This window comes from Hylaeus anthracinus, unplaced genomic scaffold (genome assembly GCF_026225885.1).
Source record: "Hylaeus anthracinus isolate JK02 unplaced genomic scaffold, UHH_iyHylAnth1.0_haploid 12002, whole genome shotgun sequence".
Lineage (NCBI taxonomy): Eukaryota > Metazoa > Arthropoda > Insecta > Hymenoptera > Colletidae > Hylaeus > Hylaeus anthracinus.
Genome location: NW_026534349.1, coordinates 12,134,391 through 12,156,937, shown reverse-complemented (window position 1 = coordinate 12,156,937; position 22,547 = coordinate 12,134,391). Strand labels below are relative to the sequence as shown.

The 22,547-nt window shown below is 37.6% G+C and overlaps 2 protein-coding genes across 2 annotated transcripts in view; one reads left to right on the top strand and one right to left on the bottom strand.

Annotated features, from left to right (window-relative positions):
• The window catches only part of LOC128891873 (uncharacterized), a 45,833-nt gene extending 36,534 nt beyond the window's left edge, over window positions 1–9,299 (top strand). Inside the window, exon 2 of the mRNA XM_054151790.1 lies at window positions 7,739–9,299. Coding sequence (XP_054007765.1) covers window positions 7,739–8,720 — 982 coding nt within the window. The 3' untranslated portion in view covers window positions 8,721–9,299. The remainder of the gene's footprint in view (window positions 1–7,738) is intronic.
• LOC128891874 (uncharacterized) overlaps window positions 1–22,547 on the bottom strand; it is a 193,969-nt gene that overhangs the window by 155,536 nt on the left and 15,886 nt on the right. Inside the window, exon 2 of the mRNA XM_054151792.1 lies at window positions 13,875–18,730. Coding sequence (XP_054007767.1) covers window positions 17,760–18,725 — 966 coding nt within the window. The 5' untranslated portion in view covers window positions 18,726–18,730 and the 3' untranslated portion in view covers window positions 13,875–17,759. The remainder of the gene's footprint in view (window positions 1–13,874; window positions 18,731–22,547) is intronic.

Here is a 22,547-nt window from a genome sequence, read left to right as displayed (position 1 = left end):
TAGTCCAGCCGCTGTTAGACGAAGTGGACTCTTCTTCTTCCTTTCCTGGGAGGATGGTATACACGCGAACCTTTGGTCTCCGTGACACGAGTAATCGTATGCGGCATGACGCCTGCGCGAGCACGTGTGGCGTTCGCACGAGCTCAGGGACAAGGGTGCATACTCGAACCTCCAGCCTTCGCGTCGGCTATAGTCTGGTTGCTTGGATCACCAAGGTGAACAAACTCCCTCGCCCTCGTGTCCTACCACGGTTTAATCCTACATTCGGTCCACCGAATGATCCGTGGACCGACTCGGGATTAACGCAGCCAGAACTCGCGCTCCTACGTGTCGCAGTTGAGCGTAAAAGCGCTGTTATCCGATTTCGATTTCGATTCCGATACACGGAAAATCGTCATGATCGAAATTATTCGACGCGTTCCTGTTCAGCTTCCACTAGACGATAATCATGCGTGAGGAATTGACGTATTCATTTTTTGGCTCAACAAATACCTGTGATGATATGCATAAACAGAGGTGAGGATGGGAAGAAGCGATTGGAGGCCGTAGTGTTATCGACCGGTTATATACAGAATCGAAGATTTTTCGGTAACGAAGGAGTTTTCTTTCGGTAACACGTTACGTGTTCAGACCACCTTTTGTTTCCCATATCATATATACAAGGTTATTCTTTATCAGTAGACTGCGGAAGTTTATGCAAACGCATATTTTTATAGGAAATAATTAAAAGAATGGGACCTAGACATAAATTTGTTTTGAAATTAGAGTACTATGAAAATACATGCTTTATTTGGCATATTTTGCATATTTATGTTCGAATAATATATTGCATACGTTTTAAAAAAATGTAAAAGAACTTTAGAAAAGAATGTAGGATTTTCTACAGTATTCTACGCTATTAAATTTGGAAAAAAATGCTCGTAATTTATTGTCACGCGAATTATAATACATCAGAATAATTGTGAAAAGTATTTTATATACATATGTGTACATAGCGAATATTCTGTAACATACTAATATATTACTTATTATACTATAATACATTTTATTCAAATTTTTGCGTGCATATTTTGGATATTCCTCATGCATATTTTGCATATGCATGTTACATATTTATCGTGCATAAACTTTCGCAGTCTATTTACCAGGTTATTTTAACCGGTGTGTTACCAACGAAATTCAAAACAGTCAGGGAGAATGAGAGCAAAGAGTTGCATTAAAAAAGTGGCGACATATTGTGCCGACTGTTTTGGTTCACCTTTTCTTTGTTTACAGCGTGAAAAAAAATATCTAGATTTTCCTTATATTAATAAAATTATTTTTTCATGTTCTGTATGGCATTAATTTCTTCGAACCGTTATAATAACAATGGTATTATTTAAAAATTATCGATATCTACTTTAATTATGTATTTTTACTATTGGTCGCGTCGCCGGTCACTGGTGGCCCCCACGACGCTGTAGGACATAAAAAAGTCGTTTGAAGCATCTTTTGAACGTGCACATCATTGTATTTCGGCTAAGGGAGAATATTTTGAATAAACAAAATGATTACGTCAAGATTTTCTAACTAGTTCTGTTATTTTTAAAGCCATTCCGGTTATTTTTTATATAGAGGGTGTAATTGTTGACATATACAATACGTATGGCAATGTACACGCTGATTTAACAAGATGCAAGATAGCTGGAAATCATTTGGACCTTTTAGACACACATTCTATGACACTTCCCCAAGATTATTTATTGCTTTAAATAAATAGTCACATTATAGTTTATTAACGAATGTGCAAACACCTGTTTCAACTAGCCAACATCTCTAGACCTCTAGAGCGAAAAGATGAGGATTAACGGGACGCATTAATTTTTTTTATCATTGCGGTGAGAGCGTTGTAGGTCTGAACACAAGCGGAAAATGATCGCGTCAACCTGTGAAATCACTCCGAACGAGTCACGCTGAGAGTCTTAAGCTCGAGGCCTGGGTGGCGAGTTGGCCTCTCTCGCAGTCGAATGTTAACTCGACCAAGACAGAAATTATAGGCTTTGCGAACCATTACAACCCCGCGGCAACCACTGGACGTCTCGTCGAACTTACCTGTTCCTTTTACCCTTGGTTACAAAGCGTTTCGCCTCCCGGTGCAATGAACAACTAAATTGCCGTGTTATTCTCTCGTTTAAGCGTTCACGTGATCGTAACCAATTTGTTCGGAAAAGTGGCCCGGATAACCGCGACGCCCAGCGACCGTAAGCGAGATACTTAGGGCTGCCGGCGCGTTATTGAATCAATCAGTGCCGTTTCACTGTTTCTAGATTAACGCGTTAAATTTCTATTCGGTAAAAACCGCTGTATAATTCGTTCGCTCTCGACAGAGGTACTTATCGGTGCAGGTAGTTTGGGGGACAAGTTGATGTACCGGTAATTACTTGGTAAATTACCGCGTTACGTAACAAGTATAACAAAACAATTTGCGTTAGAGGTAGTTCGTCGACTGTCGACTAATGACTCAACCTTTCATCAACCTTGATGGACGTGTTATGGTTCGTTTAAGCGTAAGCACGCAGCGTTGATCGACCGAACTTCTGTTAGCCCTGAGTCCTTAAAAAATTCGATCGATTACTTCGCTATGGGAATTATTTCCATAGAGCGTATTACTCATCGTCGGCCTTCCGTTTTGTTTCAAAGTATCTTCGACCACGCGTTCAATCTATAATAAATTAATAACTATTGCCTTGATAGGAAACGAAATCGTAGTACCTGACTGTGCATATGTAAGGATTTGGCATCGCATATTATATATGCGAAAAACACGTTCCCAACATCGTTTTTTTCATTGATCCGAACGATTGTCGATTCGATTTACCGACAGCAATCAAGAATATATTATAGGAAATAATATAAAAATACATTTCTTACTGTATATATTTTGCATATTTATGTTTAAATAATATATTGCATATGTTTTTAAAAATGTGAAAGAACTTTAGAAAAGAATGTAGGATTTTCTACAGTATTCTACGCCATTAAATTTGGAAAAAATGCTCGTAATTTATTGTCACGCGAATTATAATACATCAGAATAATTGTGAAAAGTATTTTATATACATATGTGTACATAGCGAATATTCTGTAACATACTAATATATTACTTATTATACTATAATACATTTTATTCAAATTTTTGCGTGCATATTTTGGATATTTTTCATGCATATGCAAATCTTAATATATAAAAACGTTGTTGCGTATGCATGTCTGACCATCACGTCCTGAACTACTGAAGCTAACCACCTTATATTCACACCATATGTTCGTGTGGTGCTCCGGATTGGCTTTGTTTATGTTAAACCCCCCTGGGGTTTATGAGCGGGAATACAATAAATTGAATACGAGTAAACAAATATTTAAAAGATTAGCAATAAGACTAAGTTTCATGCAAATCCGACCACAAATAAAATATTCCTCATGCAAACGTTGCAACCCCTTTTTACCACCTTAGGGGTTGAATTTCGAAATACCCTTTCTTATTGTCAATTAATTAGGGTTTTCGTTCATATATATATATGTATAGATTTAGGCGACCTGATCAGTAGCAAAATAAATACAAAATTGAGAGGGCAAATCTCTGAAGCTCCGACAAACAGATGCCTCTGTAGCACTTATAGCCTATGTCTTAATTTAATCTCGCTAGGATTCCGAGAAGGAACGTAGTTTCTCGTATAGCGTCTTGAAGCAATTTAATCTCTATCACACTTAAGGTCTTCGGGCTAGCGAACTGTTGTCTATCTTTTCCTTGGCTTGCCAACCTATACGAATGATGATGAAGCTTAAAGTAACGACATCAGGGGATAAATGCTTGCTACGAATTATTTCCTCGTGAACGTAAAAATTTCTAGAAATATCTTCCAAGAATCGAAATAGTTTGTTGGCTCGCAGACGATACTTCATGCCTAGCACGCGAGATGGAAATCTCGATAAACTGTCCGACTTCTCGAGTCATTAGATCATGTTAAGTCAAGTCCTAAAGCGAAGAGCACGCAAACGTTGATCCGACTGATGATCATCGCGGAGATTAATCTCGGTTCACCGCAAAACGCCAGCGATGGTACTCCTTTTCATCTTTCTTTGGATCGGCGGGACGACGCCAGCGTTGCCTGATGTCCCTCGGTCTCCGATGCTGCTTGATGCGTTTTCAAGCGTCGGTCTTTCTTTCTCACGCGTCTGCTTGTATGCACACGCACGTGCTTGATACTCTCCCTGCGCTCTGTCTCTCTGTCTCCTATTCTTCGTCTTCTTTTCTCTTCGTCTTCGTCTTCTTTCTCATCGTCCCTTCGGGTCGCGCTCTCTTCTCGTAGCGTTCGAGGCTTCTTCCGCGTTCTTCTAACCTGCCGAGCGTGTGCCTTCGACGAATACGTCCAACGGTAATGGACTACCGATCGGCACACGGCCATTTTATTCTTCCTTCGGCTAACCGGAATTGTATAGATCCAAGATTTCTTTTCGTGAAGTTACGGGTCGATGCGATGTCGTCTGTAGTTGGCGAGCGTTTATATCCAGTTACTGTTATTTATGCGTTCACATAGGAGGACGTTTTGTTGTTCCGTTGATGACGTGTAATGCTCTAATTGAAATGTTGCACTATAAATTTCGAGTAAATAGAAAAAACACAAAGATTCATTAATAACAATAAGTAAGACTGATTGCTCGAAATGGTTACTATCGGCAGTAACCAAAACCCCTGGATACCAAGTTTCGTCGAAATCAAATGCCTTGAAATCACTTTTCAATTTTGGTTCGCTTTACTATGTCCGCCATTTTGAATTTCTAAATTCAGATTTGAAAACAACACCTCCAAAAACCCCTGAATACCAAGTTTCATCCAAATCGAATCACTTTTTGCAATTTTGCTTCGCTGTATCGAGTCCGCCATTTTGAATTTATACATTTTGAGTTCAGATTTGGAATCAACGATCCCAAAAACCCTTGGATACCAAGTTTCATCAAAATCGTTCGAAAGGATCTAGTTAAATACTCAACACAAACTATGTACAGGTGATTGTTGTCACTTCGACCAGGAAATACTACGTGTTTACGATTTTTACTACTTTACTACGTGATGCGTACCCATTTCCGGGAATTTATATACGTCGATCATTCATTCATAATTCTGTTAAATAGGTTATTAAATAGGAAACTTTGACGTGCCATAAATCAGCGTAGAATCATCCGATTTGTATCTAAAAAAAAAACAAATTGAAGAGCGAAATTTTTACTATCTAATAAATAGTTGTTATCATTGCTAGATATACATAAACAATTGGTTTCTTTTTATCTGAAGTTACACTTAAAGAAAAAAATTTTAACAAACACGTGGGTATTTTTCTCCACTTATTATTTAATGGAGTTAATCGATTGACAAGTGAGCGGTTCATTTTAAGCCTTCTGTGTGCTCCATATATAAAACTTGATCTTGATCTTGATCTTGATCAACATTTTTATTAAAAAAAAATAATAATAAAAAAATAAAAAAAATGTCGTGTCTGTAGTTCCGACCTATCTATCGTCCCTCCTCAACTCTTTCTGGCACGCGATTATAAAAGAAAAAGAAAATTCAAGCTACACAGAAATGCAATGTCAACAACTTGCTAACGAGTTTTGACTTGTATACATTTCTGATTCCACTTATTGTACTTTCACCGTTGGTTCATAATACTGTCACATTGATGAAAAACTGTAAATAAAATAGTAAATCTAAGCAAAAGGTAGGATAGTTTTTAACCCACCTAACTTCAAAGAGTTAACAGTTCGAATAATGGGGCTTTCGGTGCATTTACATTAAACACCTGGACCGTACGCAACGAATACTCGCCAAGTAATATTACTCTTAGACTTGATAGTCATTTTAAAGTCCCGTCTCGAACCACGAGATTTTAGTTTTTATTTTTACGGCCAACACGCACGTCGGCCACGCGAAGATACTGAATAGATGGATGGAGGAATAATTTTACAACGAGGGAGACGCCCGGCTGGTGCATTAATTTATGTGCATTGCGTGACGGATATCCCAGGACCATTGGTCATCGGCTAGCTCGTCGCCTTTCTCTCGAACACGCTCCGGGCAATAAACGGATATTTAATCATTCGCATCGCATATTTCATACGCGAAATATTACTCTGTCTCGTGTCCATTTCGTTATAACATCGTACCGGCGAACGTACTTCTGTTATCTTCCTTCGTTTATCATCGCGAACCGAAACAAGATCATTAAACGTTCTTCGATTTATTAAAGACGCGTCGATATTTATTGAATAATACATGACAACATGTCGTAGGACAGGGCGAAGTAATAACAGAGAAGTTACAAGTTGTCCGTAGCACGTTCGACTTCAAACATCATGGCTCACTTTGCTCTAACGACGCTGTCGCGACGGTTAGGCTTTCGTCTATTTGGTTTTCAGTTTCGTATGTTTTCTTCGTCGAACCTGGAAGTTAACGATCAGCTGCTGGAAACACGTCGTCGGCGCTGTTAGTGGAATGGAACGCACGTTTCGCGGCATTATGCATGAAGCGTCGCCTTAGAAAAAGGGAAAAACGATGGAGGAATAATTAGCGAAGGCTGCTTCCAGTGTGTACCAAGTAATTAAGAGGAAAAGGTGATTTATCGATCGTCCTGCCATTAAAGCGATAAACGATCATGGTTTTCGGAACGGTCCGCGGATCACGTCGCGTTGGTAACATTATGCTCGGGCATCGTCAAGAAACGTCCGGAGCGGAATCGCTGTGCGTGCTTATCCATTCGTTTTCCCGCTCGTAAAATTCTCAGTCGTCTCGTTGGCAGAGTCGTCACTTTTACGATCAATGATATTTTCCTTTACTTCCACTCTTTTGACGGCCAAGCCCGGTTTACGATCGCCCAGGTGGCTTCGGAGGATAGTTTCATTTTTTCCTGTCCAATCGAAGACTCCGCGTAAGCGTAAGGTTATGGTTGAGTTGCCTTTTTCTTTTGGATCCCGCGACTTGGCAGACGTGATGGATTGTCTCCTAAGCTGGCGCAGCACTCTCGACCCTTTCGTCTGATTCCTCTGTGGACCCCGCGCAAAGAGATTCTATTGGTCCAGAAATGAGTCTCACGCTCGTCAGTTTTTTTAATCAGTCGCGTGCAATTGAAATATAAATTTCATAACGCATTCGAACTTTGAAACTACGGTCTTAGCGTTCGTGACGCATTCTTAATATAACGCCTCTTTTACATTTATGCGTAAGATTCTCAATAATTCAGAAATTAGATAACAAGCTCGTAGCGAATCTATCAAAGGAATTATAAACATATGGATCAAATCAACTGACTTACTAATTCTAACGTAAATAATTAGACTGCGGATCTTTATGCGTTCATAGGAAATTTGAATGTACAAGAACCTACGAAATGCGAACAATATGCAAGAATATAAAAAAGATTGAAAGCAAATCTAATGTTATAATATTTGCAGAATAAAAGAAATTCCTATTTAGGTTCAATTTTTGTAGGCACGTTCGCGAAGATTTTATTTTGCATAAAGATCCGCAGTCTATTAATAATGCTTATCAGTTTCTTATCCTTATGAACCACGCCCCCTCTTCTATTTGTTCTAACCCTTTCTTTTTTTTTTAATCAGAAGCGCTTCGTACCTTTACCTTTTTTTAGTCTTTCCGTACGATTGTACTTTACTTGACTTAAAATCAACCCAATGCTTTTCCTTTCAGATTACTCACCTGCGCATCGTTCTTCTTGGCCGTCGTCGTCCTTGCGATCGCAACCGAGGAAACCGCGTCCAACTATGAAACAGTTCACACGAGCAACGCGGCGATCTTGAATCGTCTAGGCCTGGCACCTCTTCAAATCCCAGACGGACACCACAAAAAACGTTTGGCCGGTCCCGAGCCGCCTGGATTGAACTCTCAGACACGGATTCATCAGCCTTACAGTCGTCGCCACGGTCACCGGGACAGTCACGTTTACATAGTGAAGCTTCCAGCCAGCCCGCCCTATTACACGATCACGAAACCGCACAAATCCGTGAAAGACGAGATGGCGGCTAAGACTGGACCGAATTTCCCCATGGGATTTCAAGGTAACGGCAAGCCGGCGAAGATTTATCACTGGAATTTACCCATCGTAAAGAAAATCAGCGAAAAGAAGAGGCTGCAGACTCAACTGAAGCTGGACCATGCTAAAAAGAAGCTAGAGGAAGCGAAGAAGTATCAAAGTACGTCGTTGAAACGTTTCGGGGAAGACGATCATTCGGAAGTCCCGAAGATTAGTCACGACGTGCAGGAGACTAAGAAGTATTACAGCGCCAAGAATAATAAAATTGCCGTGCGCCAAAAGACGAGCCCCCCGAAACACCCGAGGAACAACGACAAGAGGCTGAGCTACCCCGAACACGACGACAAGAAGAGCGAGTCATCGAAGAAAAACAACAGCAACGCCGGCAACAAAATGTACAGGCTGAACGATTCCGGCGTGCACAGAATTCACCTGACGAACGAACTTCACGGCTCGAGGAACGCGGCAAAGGTGAAGAAACACCGGAAGAAGGCAGCCATGTCGTATTATGCGCCAATTGCTAGCAAGTTCGGCTCCACGAGCATCCACAAGAACTTTCCCGGAAATGGCAAGCCTAAGGCGTTCTACGTAATGGAGAAGAGTCGCAAACCTGTCTACTATCATCCATTATTACCTTAATCCCCGAGTCCAAGTGAACATGTGTGTAATCATGTTACGTGTTAACGGCCCGTGAGCTTGTTAGCCTAAAGTAGTCGCGTAATCACCACGGCGAGACAAGAACAGGGGCCGTTGTTTCGTACGACGACGATGAAATTTTGTAAACGAGGGCGCGACGGGAGGGAGAGAGAAAGACAGAGACTATGATCTTTCGATTAATCGTCTTCACTCGAGGTTTACGCGTATCCTGCAAACCCGTTCCACTTTCGTTACAGTTGTTAGGAGGTTAACTTAGGTTGCCGGAACTTTCTACGAAAGGCGAACTTAAATTAGGATAGCTTAAGATAATCTGCGACGCCTAAGCCGAGTACTTGATACGCTCGGTGCTTGATCGGGGTCAGAGTTGGACTTGTTTTATTTCGAATAACGAATAAAGAACAACGAATGAAATCTCAAGATTTATTCGTGAATAACGAACAATTTGACAAAAGAATGACTCGCTCGAATATAAATTAGAGATCCCTTATTCGCGTGTATCGAAATACCCGGGAATATAATTAATGGATCCGTGTTTTAATCCGTGTATTTTTATTTCACAGGTACGCACAAAAAAAAAGCATATTTTCAATCACTTTTTTCTCAGGAACTATTGCATAAAATTGAATGAATGTTTTTCCCCTTAAAGGTATGATTAAGGAAAGTAAATAAAAAAAATTTTTCTTCATTTATTTACAAAATAGTATGCATGTGTGCAGAAAAAAAAAAGTTATCCGCTGACGCAGGTGATTTTGGCTCTCCTGGTAATCTGAAACAGAAAATCGAAAAAGTTTATTAAGCGATGTCGTCACACCTATCGTCGGAACCTCCAAGTAGTTTTGATTTTGATTTTTACTACTGTGGTACTAAGGTGGTACCAAGTAGAGGTCCTGACCATAGGTAGGACGACATAGTTTAATAAACCTTTTTTTTTTGCACACATGCATATTATTTTGTAAAAAAAATGACGAAATATTTTTTACCAGAAAAAAATGTTTTATTTACTTTCCTTAATCATACCTTTAAGAGGAAGAAACATTCATTCGATTTTATGCAATAGTTCCTGAGAAAAAAATGATTGAAAATATGCTTTTTTTTGTGCGTTCACAGTGAAATGCCCCCTCAATCCCTTAATACACGGTACACTTGTTCCGTCTACACGTGTATTTTAATGCCCGTTCAAAACCGTGATCTCTAACATAAATCCATAGCGTGAATCGAACCAAATTTGTTCGAGTATGAGTTTATTTGTTATTTGAAATGCCTGACCGCCGAATAAATGTAACGAATAAACACCGCCACCCAGTGGCATTCGTTTACAAACAATTTCACGTCGGACATTATCGCGCAACGCGATAAATTGACTGTTTCACATCGAATCGTTTCGTCTTCATTTATCGATTTATTCGTAACATTTATTCGAATACTATTCGAAAGAATTTATTGGAACGACGCCCAACTCTGGTCAAGCAAAGGAGATGATTTTCGGTGCAGTATCCATTTTTCACAAACATTGCACCGACTATCGATTCTCATTGCTACGTTTAACTTGTACAATATATTTTTATAAGTTCAACAGATACTTTTCTATCATACGACGCATAGTGTTCAAGCTTAACAATTTGCACGGTCAAAAGTGTAAAAGGATTATTGGAAAACTCATGAAGATACTGCGTAAACATTTTATTCTATTTATTAAGACTTTCTTGCTGTCTTCCGCAAATAAAAATTACCCTAATGTTGTTTAATAACACTTATAGCTAATATTTCTGTCAATTGAAAAACTTAAGAACCTATACTTTCCGTCGGAAGGCGAAGAACTTAATTCTGAATGAGACAAAAATTGTAAAAGTTATAGGGAAATCCTAAACGGACAGACTTTTAATTTATACCAACATAGAAATTCCTAATCGTTTTAATGCTAGAGATAGTCAGAGATAAACATATAATATTTAACATGTATAGTATGTTGACCTTCGAGTGACCTTCCGGGAAGTTAGTTTCCTAAAATAATAATTTAACGAACAGAGACAATTTAACGTTCACCCATTTAATGTCATTAAACGAGCAAGACTAAAATATTACACGATATGTTTGAAATGGTGACTGTACTTAAACGTTTTGGTATCTTGATTCCTAACCGTTTGAATGTCCGTGATAGCGATCTATTTGTATTTCTTACTTATCAAAACTGTAAAAATTTCAAAGCTAGTAGACTATTAGTAAAAAGGTCGAGAACAATTCCTTTTATAATTTTGTCCACCTGGATTGTTAGAATTGACCACTATGCGAAGGTGTGCCGTTACTACGCGTGCTTCGAGCGACTACTCTAGAGAGACGTGAGTTGGCGCCAGTCGATAGAAGAAGAGTAATGCTCTCTGTGCCCTCTGGAGCGATCGTTCGCGAGCGAACTCTTAAGAAAGACTGGACAACACAGGATGTCCTAGGAATAGGCCACCTTAATAACTTACTCGTTTTAAATAATTGAAAGGAACGATCTTTAATCCCTTGAATGACCAACCTCTCTGTTCGACCGATTTTGTTGAAAATCAGTAACTAAGCACTTATCATTATTTATTTCTTGAGTCGTTAATATCGATTCTGAAGTCAAATTTTTAAAATTCAAAATGATCGTTCCAATGTGGATACATTAATGCTTTCATATTTTTCAATATTCATTAATGTTTAATAACAAACTAACGCGGCGGAAAAATCTGAAATAATTTGAAAGACATCTCAGGGTCTTCTAAATGTGTATCTAAATTTTCATTTAAATATTACGAATGATTTAGTCGAAAGTGAATTGCATTTGTAAAAAGTATAAATTTTAATTTCAATCAAAGTGGTATCAACTTCCACGTGGATTGTTAGCGATTATTGTTTTAATTACTTTAGAAACCGAATAGCACGTAACGTTTTACAGTAGACATAACGCAATACTTTAATACTCAAAAGATGTGACTGCCAGTTTTGAGACAGTAAAAAGAATTCCATTTAAGAAATGGACAGTATATACCTACAAATCTTACGTTATATTCCTTTATATATTTAGAATAACGAAGACATTAACTTGGCCTGCTTCTAGCGAGACATGGTGTATAACTTCTCAATAGTATGTATGTACATGCCTTTTCTACATATTGTCACGCAAAGATTTTTACTCGTTTTTTACAACTAAATTGCAGAGCGCGAGAACAACAAACATTTTTTATATTCTTATATACATATATGTATATGTATATATATATAATATATACATGTTATAGGAAGAAGCTCAATTGTATCGAACCATGGCATTCAGTGTAACGAATAAAAGTATTTATAGTATTTTGTACATATATGTATTACCTATGTATACCCGACGAAAAAAAGGCCGAGCATTGCTTTGTGTTTTTAATCGCGGAACGGGAAATATGTAAAGTTTCAGTTTCAATCTATTAGTGCATCACAGTTTTATTTTCATTCTAAACAACGAGGATGTTATACAGAGATGACATACGTTTTCAAATTCGATACTTCAGAAACAGTTTCATCGATTCTATCGATCAAGGTCTTCGATTTTATTTTAATTTAATTTAATTTTAAATTTCAATTTAATTTAATTTTAATGGATCTGAAGGTCCTTCGAACTGGAGGTCGGATGATGGCTAAACTCTAAACCTCTAATGTGTGGGTGGAACGGTGGTTAGCTCATAAATAAGTAGAAACCCCTGCGAACAATTATATTCTCGAATTCTTTGATTTTGAACCATTTGTTTATCTCTCGTGTTTGTTTCGTCTTATAACTATCCAAAGAATTTGGTACGTTCGTATAATTTTAAAACGCTACTTCGTGGTATTTGCCTTGGAGTTGAAACTCTCATGCTTAGATTACATTGCTGCACCCTACTATAGTTGGATATGTATACAGGGTGTCCCACGTCATTTGTTATAAAGCTATAACTCCAAAGCTATCGGCCGTATGCAAAATTGTTAATATGGAAATTGCATGGTAAAATGGGGCGCGGTTATAATTTATTGAAAACGCGTTAGTATTAGGTTGTCTCAAAAGTTTCTTTCGCTTTATTAATAAGTAATAGATGCACAATATTTTATGTTTTATGTTACATTACTGAATTGTGCACGATTCATTTTGCTCCATTACTGTTACAACATGAATATCTATGAAATTAAATTGTCTATTTATATAAACACGACCATATGAAATAATTGAGTTAATATTTCGTTTCGGACTATCTGATGGTACTTTTCAAAACGAATTCACTAGCCTGTCATATATACACTAAATTTTTAATTAGTTTATCGAGGAGGACAAATATTTTAATTGAAAGTAATACGGTACATGTTTAAACATTTATGTTTCTGTTCGGCACGAATAAGTTTTACTTCCAGCATTCATTTAATTAAAAGTAATCCCTTGTGTATGCGTATATGTATGCTGAAATTGTAAGGTATTTCTCGCAAAAGTCACAAAACCGATGCATCGATTTTAAGGTACTAGAAGGGTACTAGAAGGGTGCTAGAAGGGTGCTAGAAGTATTTACAAAATCGGATGATCGAATTCTTATTCTGACGCCGCGTCCCCAAACGAAATGCGAGCTTAAATCGAGATTCCACCCAAAGTCGGTATCCTCGAGACGAAGGGAATGGTACTGCCGGTATCTATGAATTGAATCTCTTTGAGTAAGTAGCATAGATCTCCGAGAGTGCTTCCGCAACCAGACAGAATATAATCCCGTGCAGACTCGCGTCCCAAGTCAATATTTGTGTTACGTGAGAGGGGGAAACATATGAAACACGTCTTCTTGTCGACGCAGCCAACCCGTGATGTTAAGGATTCAAGGAAAATACGAACGCTTCGCTTTCGTGGTTTGAAAGAAAAATGATCGAATCGATTTAAGTTTTCTGTATTTATCACATATTTACAAGGTATAGAACGTCGCATTGTCGACACGAAAATATACAAATACAGTGGGTGTAGAAAGTATTCGTACACCGATTGATTTCCAAAAACAACGATGTAGAATTGTAGTTTATTAACTTATTTTTTATAAACAACGACATTCTACATATTCTCGGAAATCTCTAGAATAGATAGATTACAAAAAAATAGCTACTTATGTAAGTTACGAAATTAACAAAAAAAAAAGACTTCCGAGAATATTTGAGATATCATTGATTATAAAAATAAGAAGTTAAGTAACTACAATTTCACAAAGTTTTTTTGGGAAATTGATCGGTGTACGAATTACATTCTACACCCACTGTATGACTTCGACTTGCAAATGAATATAAGATTACGATACGAAACGCTACGATAACATTACACGCTTCGCAATCACGATCTCTGCCGTTGCACAAAACGATTGACAGTTAATATATATGTATATAGTTGTATATACGTTACGCTAACTATTGAGCAAACAGGCATCCTAATACTCGATGCAATTCGTTAGCTATGCAAATATACGGTTACGTGATCCTTAATTAATGGACGCATAAACAGGCATATAAATATGGATATTTCATAAATAATAGCTATACATTCAAGAATAATTACACGTCTGCTCGATGTGGAGTACTCAATTGGAAAGGAAGTATAATAATACCATTTAAATGGGCGCAATAAATTCATGGTAACGGGGTGAATTATCGAGCGACACAGGAGCCGAGGGAAAATTTCAGACTTGGAGGACGATAAATTTGATGGTCGTTGCTTTGGTTTCCACTCTGCCTTCCAAACATAAATTCAACCGTTTTAACGAATCCCTTGTTGGGCGTGGTAATAAATATTTTTGCAATGAAACAGAGCTATTAAATGGCAAAACCTGTTGAGTTGGGCCAAGGTAGAGCCACCGTTTCAAATGTAGCGTATAAAAAGCAGTTACACCCATCGAAATGATCGGGTACATTATACTAGCGATAATTTGCGCTGGTTCACTCGAAATACTCAATAGCCTGGCTTTCAAGGTGCAATCCTTACACGATAGTAGTCACGTCCACGTTAATTTTTCTATCAGAATCATAAACAGCGTATTCGAATGTACGAATTACAATCTCTAAATATCGACGTTCATATTTGGTTAAAAGCACTTAATACCATTGTAACACGAGAACAGTGAACTCAGCAGCGTCGAAGAATCGTGTCACAATGACCACGTTAAAAACAACTGAACACGTAAGTGCTGTAACTTCAACATTTCTTTAAACTTAGCGGTTCTCTATTATTTAGTTACGCATGTGTTTGTTAGACAAAATATGTGTACGGTTACTAATAGGCGACGATAGTGATTTATTAAATACGGTTCGTCCTTTTCGCATGCTAACGATATTTTTAATCGGTGCTGGAAAATTAATTGTCGTGGATTGTAAAATGTAATTTATAATTGATACCTTTAATTTTCCAGCAACTCAATTGTTGAGTTGAGTTTGACACCACCCGTGATTTCTCACGAGAGTCAATGAGGAAGAATAGAACATATTCCTCCTTATCGGTCTGTGCATTCTATTGAAATACAATTCTTTGAAAACTATGATTAAATACTATTGTCATGACTAGACTGCGAATGTTTATACAAATTCGTATTTTTACAGATTTAGGTAAAGAATAGAGAGTATGCCTTATCATTTGAACAGTGTAACATGTATTTTATTTTTGATAGTTTACATATTTTTGCATTCATGGATATACTTGTACATATTTCCACTTGCCATGAATACATAAATATCCGCAGTCTAATCATGACCTATTTACAGTCTAACAATAAATGCTTATTAAGAAGTAAGTTACTTATATACAATTGTATAATAAACATAACAGTTAAGTACTTCTTTTCATCTAGGTACGGCATTGAACAAAATTTAATCAAAGAAACCATTAAAATTTACGATTGAAATAGGTAATCCGTAATGACAACTGTTAACTAAATTGATCATAACTTTCTCTGATGGTGCGTTATTCGTATTCAATAACTAGCCATCAGATTTATCTGTCTTTTGGTTAATTACATTAATTTTCACTCATCAAATGATTATATTTGAAATTGTAATTGTGAATTGTTGTTTTTATAAAATTTAGATCAATAATCTTTTCGTAAATTTGTATTTACAAATTTGTATATTTATATAACTTATAAACACGCGAAAACTTTGATTCAACAGTTCATTACAACTTCCTTGTACATTTGTTACAAACCTACGGAAGTTACGAATTTATACATTTTTACAACTTTCTTCGATTCCTTAGTATAAACTCTTAAAACTTATATATTAAAATGTTCTTGCAATTGTCGATCGTTATGGACACAAAAATGTATGTATTTAAACATTTTTGCAACCTTTTTGCAACCTTTTTTCGTACAACTGCTACAAAGAAACAAACCTTTTATAAATAAATACATTATTCATGAACAAATATTAAGTTTCATTTAACATAAATAGAAGCACTGTACATCTTTTCTGTTTCTTGTACAAAATTTAAAAATCGAGTTTAATAAGTCGAAATCGATTTTAATAAATTTAATGTCTATACTCCGCGCCAATGTCTCGAAAAACTGTACATACATGATGCTAATGAGAATGTAGAATCTTTTTCAGGATGAATTCCGCACATCAAATCAAATAGTCTCTCGTCATTTCGCAACCTAAGGTTTGGTACCCAGATACGTGATTTCTAGTGCGCGCACATTTTTATTCCAGTCAGCTGATCGCACTGCAGAGCTGTGACGCAAGTTAAAAGACCACTAAATTTTCTTTAAAACTTCCTGAAATATGTTATTTATTTATTTATTACAATTTCTCCCAAATAAAGATATTTTATTTAAAAATTAGTAGAAAATAAATAAGTGGCGTTATGTGAAAAAATGGAATAAATAAAAAAAGATCAATGACTTAAAAAAAAGATATGCAACTTGGGGATTCGAACCCTGGTCATCCGCGCAATAGCCTAGAATTTTGTCGTTACGAGGTACGATTAATCAAAATTAATCAAAAGCGTAAAGTAGATGGTCAATTAACTGAAAATTTCAACGGGGAACAACTACCTGAACGAACAGAAATGTGCGTAGACAGGAGCGCCGCCATTATTATTGAAAAACTGCTAAAAAAATTCTGCAAAATTTTTGTATGTTGCCTAGGTTGGCATATGCTACCGTAGAAAATTCTTTTTTGAATTAAACACTGTTTCTAAATAGCCCGGTAGATAAAGTGTTAAAATTGAAAATTTAAATTATATTCTCATCTATATAAATATATAAATAAATTGTAAATAAGTTAAGTGGAAATTAAATAGCATTCTATTGCCACGAATGCTAAGATTATATTGACTTCGAATCAGATCTCTAATTTGAGATTCGAGAATCAAGTCACCTTTGCCGAAACGCCAATTATTTTATTGGCACTTCGAGTTCCAAAGAAATGAAACCTAAAGAAAACCTAGCAGTGTCTGAGAGTCACATCTCGAGTCCAAAGGGTTAGACAATTGAAAATCTAAACTGACGCCACTAATATTGGTATCGTGAAAGGAAGATACTCATGGCGCTAATAATCTGTTTATTTCCATTCGTTATAAATGTATAGACTTGAGACTTATAAATTTATAGACTTGTATAGATTTGAGAATCAGGTCACCTTTGCTTCAACAACAATCATTTCATTGGCACTTCGAGTTCCAAAGAAATGAAACCTAAAGGAAACCTCTCGAGTGCAAATGGTTAAATCTTGGCGGCCAAGGCGAAACGCTTTTCCTAGACAGTGAATGGGTGAAATAGTTGTCATGCCGGAAAATTGTCAGCATGTAAACCTCCTAACTCGACGTCTCGAGTTCGCATCCTTAGCCCGCACTCACCCATTCATCGCGAAGCAACGATTCGACGAGACTCGCGAGCCAGCATTCCTCGTACGCATACTCCTCAAATTCTCGATACTCCGGATCGTCGTTCGAAATGCGAACGAGGCTACCAATTTCTACAATCCCCGGTAATCGTTTCACGTGTCGATGGCAACGAGCTCCGCGGCTCGCGGTCTTCAATAATAAGAATTATCTTGTTGGTAGTCCGAGTAGCGAAGGGATTGTTGGGCCGACGACGTTCCATCGGATTTCAGCAGGAAGAAGCTGGTCGGTTTCCCGTTGAAACTGTACGGTCCCTTGTCCATGTTGTGGACGAAATCGTCGGGTCTATTGATCGGCTTCGCGTTGCTTTGCCACTGATAGATCGACGTCGGTTTCCCGTTGCTTACGAACTCCGCCGATAGGCTGTCCAGATTCGTGATCGGAGTGTCGCTCGGTTTTTTGGCAGGCTTCTTCTGCCATTGATAGACCGACGTTGGCTTCCCGTTGCTCACGAAATCTATTGGCAGCTTGATGAAAGGGTTAACGGGTTGTCGATAGACAGGCTTGGGTCTCGCGGGCCTCGTGAACGGTATTTGCGGATGAAGATTCGAGGTCGAGTAAGTGGGAGGATTCGAAATGTAGCCCAGACCCGGGACGAACATGTAGGGCGTAGGTGGCAGCCGAATGTAGAAGATGTTGCTTTCTTGGTACCTGTTAGCGTCCGCTGCTGACCTCTCGTCGGTATCGAAGCTGTTGTCGCTGTAATCGATGTCGTACGGTACGTCGGAGTATTGTAGCTCCGAGACGATGGGATAGTTAACGAAGATGGCTTTGTGCTTCCGATTCTTCTTGGCGGTTTTCTCCTTGCCCTCGTTAGGCTGCTTCTGGGCAGCGTCCTGCTCGGTATCCGCTCGATCATCTTGGCTCGGGATCGAAGTCAGCGGCGTGGTTCGCCAATCTTTCGTTCCACCGTCGGTCTTCTCTGATTGCTTTTTTGTCGGTTGATTCGTCGCGTCCTTGGCGGTGACAGGCTCTGTTTTCGTGGAAGCTGGAAGCACGTCCTTGTTCCGCGGAAACAATCCAGCGTTCAGGGTGTCCCGAAGGGGCATTGCCGTCGCGGAAGCTACGACGGATACCAGCAATACCAGTGACGTCCTCATCGTGACTGAAAATAATAAAAAAGAACATGAATATTTCTGTTCGGATCTAGTGATTTCTCCGTCTAAGTATTGGGTTGTTTGGAAAGTTCGTGACGATTTTTAAGAAAAACTCAAACGAGACACATTTGAATTTTGATCTATTGAATTACATAGGTACCATTTTGTTTCTCTGTTTTCCACAAAACTTGAAGATTCCGTACTCCCAGAATTTCTCATTGTGGTCAAATTATGGTCGCGAGGCATTAACGGTTCATTTTATGGTGTAATTGATCGATTAGTTAGGAAGTAGTCGATTATGGGATTAATTGCGGGATTAAATCAAATCAAAGAGACTTCTTAGTTGCGCGGATTTATAAAAGGATAGTACGAGTGCTAATATAATATGTTGCTACTCAATTTCAAATCGGACACTTTTTAGAGCAAAATGTACAATTTTACTAAAATTAAGACATTTTTTACTCTTCTGCAATATCTCAATATTTAGAAGTATTGTTCAACATTTTGAAAATGACTAACTTCACAGGAAGAGTATATTAGGTTGTCCCGAAAGTTTCTCTCGCTAGTTGCACTCAATTATTTTATGTGGTCGTGTTTATATAAATAGACAATCTAATTTCATAGATATTCATGTTGTAACAGTAATGGAACAAAATGAATCGTGCACAATTCAGTAATGTAACATAAAACATGTAATATTGTGTATCTACTACTTATTAATAAAGCGAAAGAAACTTTTGGGACAACCTAATACTAACCTGTTTGCAATAAATTATAACTGTTTAAGAACTACGAAATAAACCTTACTTTAGCGTAACAAATTTTTTAAAAATATTTTGTTCTCCTTGTTTTAAAGAAATATCTGCATTTGACAGCTTCTAAGCCCTGAAATCTATATTTGCGGCCTATTTGATACTCACTAAAATTTCAATAAAATCGAAGTCTTCTTATAAAATTCTGTCATTTTCATAAATTATACTTTTTATATTTTATTTTAGTGACGGCCATAATCAAAATCGTGTAACAATTTATCTGTTCCATGTGTTTTCTATCTCTGCTTGGCAAACAAGATTATTAACAGCTTGAAACTCATAGAATATTCTTTATGCAAATGCATATTTTTATAGAAAATAGGTAGACGAATGAGACCTGGACAGAAATTTATGTCACGATTAGATGATTCCGCAAAATATATTTTTTATTTTGCATATTTTGCACATGTTGCATATATTTTGCATATTGTGCACAATCTATCTAAATAAGATAGATGTGCCTAAAAGATTGATCAGCTACGATATAATTTATATCGAAAAGTCAACGAACGTGATCACAAAAGTTAACATTTGTCATTCTTAAACATAATCTTGATAAAAGTATTTCACGATTAACTAAATAATCGTCCCCATGATGGAAATTCTCCTTTGAGCGTGTAAAACGTCATTCAGGCTGGATAATAGCCCCGACTCGAGGCGTATCATCGGCAAACGGGCCAAAACAAATTATTGGCTCATCTGGCTTTGGACATCCTCCTTAAGGATAACTCGTTTTCTCGGGAACCCTCGATGCCGCTATCGAACCCTCTCCGCCTCGTCCTGCGTCACCGCCGGGGCCATTCTCCGTAGTCGACGTCGAATAAATCACGGCCCCGGTGGCAGCATAAGCGAAAAGAAGAGAAAGAGGATCGCGTGTTGAAGATGGAGACAGGTGGGTGGCTCGAAGGGAAGAAGAAAGGTATAGGGGACAATCTCTAGGCGGCATTTAGACGGTGCGCGTGCATTCTGTGAGTTAAAGTTTTCTTCTCCCCTCGCGCAAACTGCGCCGTGAACTGGCAGTAACAGTAACACCAGGAATGGAGTAATTGAAAAAGGGTTATAAAATCGTCCAGTCACGCATTCCTATTCGCGAACTTCTGCTCGAAGACCTTGCAGAAGGTCGCGGACGAGAAAAAAGGGAAAACGAGTCGCGCTCGAGCCAGTTCGAGAAGAGAGAAAATCTAGCGATGCCCCGTCTCGCGTTAGCTTAGGCTCGCGTAAACGTATCGTTCTTTTTTTTTTTTTTTATCACGCTATTGAACCCCTTACGGGATTATTATCAATATGCTCATTCCTGAGCATATTGACAAATACGTTGTAAATGAAATCAATCAGTACACATTACAGAATCAAACAAACTTAAACTTAGATACATTGTAGTACTACACAAAACTTAAACTTAGATACGATTACTATATAAGCACAGTATACATGTTAGTATACTAGAAACGATATGTGATTTACGACGATAAGTCATGAGATTTTAGAAACTTGTCTCGTCTGAAACGAGTTGAAACTCGTCTATCAATTTTATAACGATATTTCCATGTCGTATTATTTAGAGAGTTTGTTGTAAATATTCGTTCACAATTTGCTAGTTACTTCCGTGTCGGAATATTGAAAATAAATTAAAAAAGTAAAGATATCCAGCGGAATTCTTGAGAAGGATATACAAATAATATTATAGAAAGACGGCATATACATGTAAGAACTTTAAATATAATAACATATTCAAAAATTATTCGTGTCAAGAAGACTGACAATAGATAGACAGACAAATATTATACATTAAGAAGAAAGAAATGTAACTTTTAAAAATGTAATTGTTAGATTCGAACTCGAATTGTGTGTATTAGGGATGTTATCTAAGTTGCTAAGTATACACAAGTCGCGTGGACCTCGTAGCTTCTGATCGTTTGTTTGTTTGTTTATTAAATCAAAGTGCGTACATTCGTAGCAGTACTTTGCACTACTATGCGACGCTCTCTTTTTACATTTTCTCTTTTAAACGTTTTACATTAATGCTTCTTAGTCTCTATTCTTACTGGCTATCCTTCTTATAACTAACCGCGATAAGGAAAGACAGAACAATAAACTTCTTTAATTCGTAAGTCGAGGTTGTAATAATCTTTATTATACTATGTTAATAAACTTTATATAGGACTCGTCTATTTAATATATATTTTATATATATTTTATTGTATAACAGACAAAAAATTGAATCTTTTTAGAAGATATATACTTTTTCCTTACAACCTAATAATCCTCAGTCTTCATATTAGGCTCTCTTTGTAGTCTATGTGTACTTCTGTAATACTGTATGTATCTTAACCTACTCGTTGTTTTTTTTTTTTTTTTTTTTTTTTTAATTTTAATAGGAACTTTCCTTGAGCTTTTGAGTTTTGTTTTCTCCTTCTATTTCAATATATAACTATCACGTTTTCTTTGTCGCTTCTGATCGCAGCAAGAACGCTGCAGCGACCTGATCGGTAATATCGTTATAATCGCCCGGCTCTATTTGACCAGCAATCGCCTAGCATGAGTGCCGTTGACAACTATGTCGTTGCGTACACGCTGCCCACTGTGAACCCGCTCAACCCAATGAAAAATTAAAATCACGTAGATAGTTTGTGCGAGATGGATAAATGCATGAATAAATACTCGGCGATTGTTACGGGATACCCGGTTATTATCGGCGTCGAGTTCCTTTTTCACGGTCGTGCCGCTGTCAGTAAAGTAAACCGACTACCTTTTCATCCGAAGGTGAAGCAGATCGTGTACAGGTACCTCTCTTATCAGCCATTGGTCTTATTTTAATTGTCCCGGCTTCGTAAACTTGATGAGTTGCATTCACGCGAAATGTTTCACTTTGTTCGTCAATGTCGAGTGTTCGGCTCGCGCAACTCTCGTATTAAGTTTCAGTTCATCTCGAGAAAGTCCAATAAGAACATTCGCCCGTCCGCGGTATTATTCAGCGGGATAATCAATGTTCTTGCTCGTTGCCAATAAAATG